Source organism: Sinocyclocheilus anshuiensis, unplaced genomic scaffold, assembly GCF_001515605.1.
Source record: "Sinocyclocheilus anshuiensis isolate Anshui unplaced genomic scaffold, SAMN03320099.WGS_v1.1 scaffold2100, whole genome shotgun sequence".
NCBI lineage: Eukaryota > Metazoa > Chordata > Actinopteri > Cypriniformes > Cyprinidae > Sinocyclocheilus > Sinocyclocheilus anshuiensis.
The window spans coordinates 44,790-49,385 of NW_015542563.1; the positions used below are offsets into that span (position 1 = coordinate 44,790).

The 4,596-nt window shown below is 38.4% G+C and overlaps 1 protein-coding gene across 1 annotated transcript in view; it reads right to left on the reverse strand.

The window, feature by feature from the left end:
* The window catches only part of dus3l (dihydrouridine synthase 3-like (S. cerevisiae)), a 15,740-nt gene extending 11,697 nt beyond the window's left edge, over positions 1–4,043 (reverse strand). The window contains exons 1-4 of the mRNA XM_016494074.1: positions 3,933–4,043; positions 2,619–2,681; positions 2,300–2,534; positions 912–1,286 (exon numbers count right to left, since the gene is read on the reverse strand). Of these exons, the coding sequence (XP_016349560.1) occupies positions 912–1,286; positions 2,300–2,534; positions 2,619–2,668 (660 nt within the window). The 5' untranslated portion in view covers positions 2,669–2,681; positions 3,933–4,043. The remainder of the gene's footprint in view (positions 1–911; positions 1,287–2,299; positions 2,535–2,618; positions 2,682–3,932) is intronic.
* Positions 4,044–4,596: the final 553 nt, after the last annotated feature.

Sequence of the window (4,596 nt, forward strand, 5' to 3'; positions counted from 1 at the left end):
GGGATCGCTAGGTCGGTCGGCGCCGGACCGCGAATTTAACCGCCCGTAACTCCCGAACCCCGGGGGCTATCGACGCGGGGGTGGTCTCATTCGAAAGAGGGCCTCTAGACATACTCTCGATTCAGCGTTCGAGAGGGTTCCTCGAGCTGAAGGGATCCCCCGAATTTGTTGCGGATTCGCCACGCGCCGTTACGGAGATATGGCCGTTCAAAGTTTCAATGGTTTTCCATAGACTTAAGCTTTAAAGCGTTTCATCCAGGTCGCCAGTAGCAAACAATGGAGCGCGCTCTGCTGGACAAACTAAGTAATTACACCATTTCAAGCATATTATCTGCGTTACATGTTCTGTAAAAAAAAAGTTCATATTGGCGGCATATTCGCCGATACCGATATATCGGCGACAGGCTCATATCGCCCGATAATATCGGCTAAACTATATATCGGTCGGGCTCTAATTTTAATTAAGTAACGTTATATTTATAATCCACTGCTAATCGACTTAGCCGTTATTCCAGTGTAGAATTTATTTCTGCGTCATTCTGTGATAAGAAGCCACAACAGGTGAAGAGGGAAATTATTTTAAATATTTGTCTGATGTTGTGCAGTAAAAGAATGCTATAATGTTCTTTTTTGTTGCTGGACAACAGGTTTAGTCATTACAAGGGAAGATGCTCGGCGTTTCCGCATCTCAGCGCTCTGATTGGTTAAACTCTTCATCTTTTTCTGTTGCTTGTTTTGAATACTGCACGTGGACAGAGGCGTCACCAGGTTTCTTGCGTAGTTTAGAGTGAAAGATCGTACCAGCGTACTTTGAGGTCAAAATGCGTACAGGTTAGCAGGTCTGCATAAATGTGAGTAAGAATAGAGTGTGTTTGGATGCTGATGTTGAGGATGGATCAGTGATGTTGTACCTGTGTGTGTCCCGCTCCGCTCAGATTCTCCTCCTGGTTCGATGCAGGTTTCTCTCCGCGGCTGACGGTCTTCAGGTACGCCTCGGCTCCGGGGAACCTCTCCTGCTTCTTCCGCAGGCGTCTCTGCAGCTCTTTGTCCAGCAGGTTTCTGACGGTGTCTGTAGAGCGTCTGCAGAGATCCTGGTTCCTCAGGTTCTTCAGCTCGGGGCTCGTGTGCGCTTTAGCGAACCTGCAGGTGACGCCGTACTGACACCAGCCGAAGCTGTTGAACAGGTAGCACTGATCGCTCAGATCCGCCGCTTTAGTGGACATGTACTCGCTCACGTCGTGGAGGAAGCGGCACTTCTCACCGTAGAAGCACTTCGTGTCTCGCTCCTGGAAAACACACGTTTCTGATGAATGCAAGTCAGCATCGAGAGAACTGGGGTCTTATTGCATCTATTTTACTAATGTTTTAACCAACAAACACAATTAAGTGAACAAAGACCAGCACTTTAAACAATAAAAGAAGAAATACACAGAAAAGAAGAATAAGAGAGAAAAAAACACTGCATTAATACATTTGTTACAGTATTTATTCATCTTTTTTAACATTATATATATATATAGTTTGCTCTTTTTTAATTTTTATTATTTAAAAAAATTAATGGTGAAAGTATTTTTACTTTATCAAACAAATATTTAAATAAATCAATAAATAAAAATGTTACTATTTTTAATAATTAAATTAATAAGTCAATAATACATCTAAAAGTACAAAAAGAGCAGAAAAAATTTAAATGTAACTTGATAGAAACTAAATATTTCCCAAATAATATTAAGACATATCTTGTGTGAATAAATTAAATAAGTTAATAAAAAATAGATAATAATAAATAAATGTAACTTAATATAAAACTAAATATTTCCCAAATAATATTAAGACACATACTGTGCAACTAAATGAATAACTAAAAATATTATGAAAGCAAACGAAATACAACAAAACAAATAAATGTAGCTTTTTTCCCAAATATTCAGCCATTTAATGTGCAAATAAAATCAATGTATACACAAAACTTAAACTAAATAAAATTAGATTAAAACAAAAAATATATTAAAATAAATAAAAACATAAACAGTACAGTACTACGAGTAGAAAAATAAAATAATAATATAAATATAACTTGTATTAAATATAACATTTTATTTAGACATACTGTAAGACAAAATATGAATTTATTTATATATGTATATATATACACAGTGGTGTGAAAAAGTGTTGGCCCCCTTGCTGATTTCTTATTTTTTTGCATGTTTGTCACACTTTAATGTTTCAGATCATCCAACACATACTATACCTCAAAGTATATTTTAAAGAAGCAAGAGTATGATCATGCTGTGAGCACCTGAACGATGGAGGGACACAGTCGTCTGTCTTCATAGCTCTGAGGTTTGACGTGAGGTCTGGATTTATTCTGTCCTCTCTTCTTCTTCTTCTTGTCTCCGTCACTGTCCAGTCTGACTCTCTTCTGCTCCGGTTCTCCCGAGGGTTCCTCCGAGTCTCCGTCTGCTTCATCTGTGCTCTGACGCAGCCGGCCCGACGCTAGAAACTCGTGGAACTTCTCTTTAGTGGTGAGGAACCTGGTGAGACGCAGATACACACACATCAGCCACGAGGCTCTGTAAATATGGGATTATCAGGAGTTGATCAGAATACAAACATACTGCTCTTTAATAGCAGCAGCGCCTCTCTGCACCTCCACAAGCGACTCCATCCTCAACACAAACCTGCGGAGAAATAAACACCGATTATGTTCTGTGTGACCGGGTCAAAACATAGAAACACGCTTCTTTACATATTAATAACAAGTCTTCAGTTCAGTGTGATGAAGATGACACAGGGGCTTTCAAACTGGGGAAAGGTTTAGAGAAAAACTAAATTAAAATATTAAATTAAATTAAAATAAATTAATAAAATTAGATTAAAAGTAGCCCCTCTGATTATTCCTTTCATTTCTGCTTTACTAAGTGATATGTTTATATCTATATCGGTTTGTTTTAATGCCTTCTTGGCCATTTGATCAGCTTCCTCATTTCCCTCTATCCCAACATGTGCCGGTACCCATAAAAATGAAATACTTAATCTATATTGGTGAATTTTGAACATGCTTTGTAGGATATCATATAATATGTCTTGTCTAGATGTAGACTTGCCACGTAACTTATTACTTATTAAGACAGAATAAGAGTCTGAGCAAATAACTTCTTAATGGCTGTATTTCCTCGACCCAATTAAGAGCTATCAGTGTTTCTGCTGAATAAACTGATAAATGATTACTTGTCCTTTTTGCAATTTTAATCTTAAAATGAGGAATGCATATAGAAACTGCTGTATTTCCCGAAACAGGATCTTTGGATCCATCTGTAAATATTTTAATTTCCTGACTATAGTTTTGATCCATGTATATTTGTGCAATCTCATTCTTGGAAACATAACCCTTTTTATTATTAATTTCTTCCAAAATCTGAAGGTCTACTATAGGTGTTGGAAATAACCACAGAGGTATTATGGGAATTTCCACTGTAGGACTTACATCTATTCTTCTCAATCCAACATCCTCAGCCTCTTTTTTTACAGTACATCCAAAACATGTATTATTTGAGTTATGTTCCCAACACTCCATCAATATCTTTTTAGCTGGATGGGTTTCAATGTGTCCTTTTAAAGAGGTCCAATATGCCAACGTCAATTTAAGTCTGCGAATTTCCATTGGTGTCTCTGCCATTTCCACCTGAATTGCTGATACTGGAGAGGTCTTAAACGCACCACAACATACTCGCAAGGCTTGTGCTTGAATAATGTATATCTTTTTCAATAACGTTGCTGAAGCAGATCTATACATTATGCACCCATAATCTATTGTTGATCTTATCAATGCACAGTATATACAACTTAATGAATGCCGGCTTGCACCCCATTCTACCCCTGCTAAACATCTCGGTTCAGATATCTGATCATGTTTATCGATCATCACTCACCTGCCAGTGAAGCTTCTGCCCGCACGTGTGACCCGCGGCTGCGCGACGCTCAAATGCGTCCGACCGGAAACACGAGCACAAGCAGAGCAGTTCCGCTTCAACACGACCCGCGGTGAATGACGGAACTGCAGCGCGTGTGCGTGTGTCGAGTCAAAAATGAACTAACTAGAAGTTATCGGAGAAACTAGGCTTTTCGCAAAAGTTTCGAAGCTTCACGAAACAGTAAAGCTCCCATCACTTTCTAAAAGTAGTGTAATCTATTGTCCCGCAATCATTTCGATCAAACAATTAAATATATGTATATATAATAACCACTGCATCTGAAATAGCTCACACCATGAGAAATACACTATGGGATGAAATTAGACTCAATTTTACTAACGAATGCATGCACAATTATCTATGAACTTGATAAATGTTGCAAATGTAGCTTACTATCCGCTACCAAATGTCTGTCAGCGTGTGTCTGCGAAATTATAATTAGCATGAATGTGCAGATACAAATAGAGACATGTTTGTGAATAGTACAGATGATTTCTTTTGCATTGGTGCGTCAGAATTTGCGCGTGCAACAAGGAAGATGTGCATTTATTAACATCTCTTCTGAGTCGATTCTATTTGACTCATTTGGATTTTGAGACTTTCGTCCCGCTCTTTTAGCCTC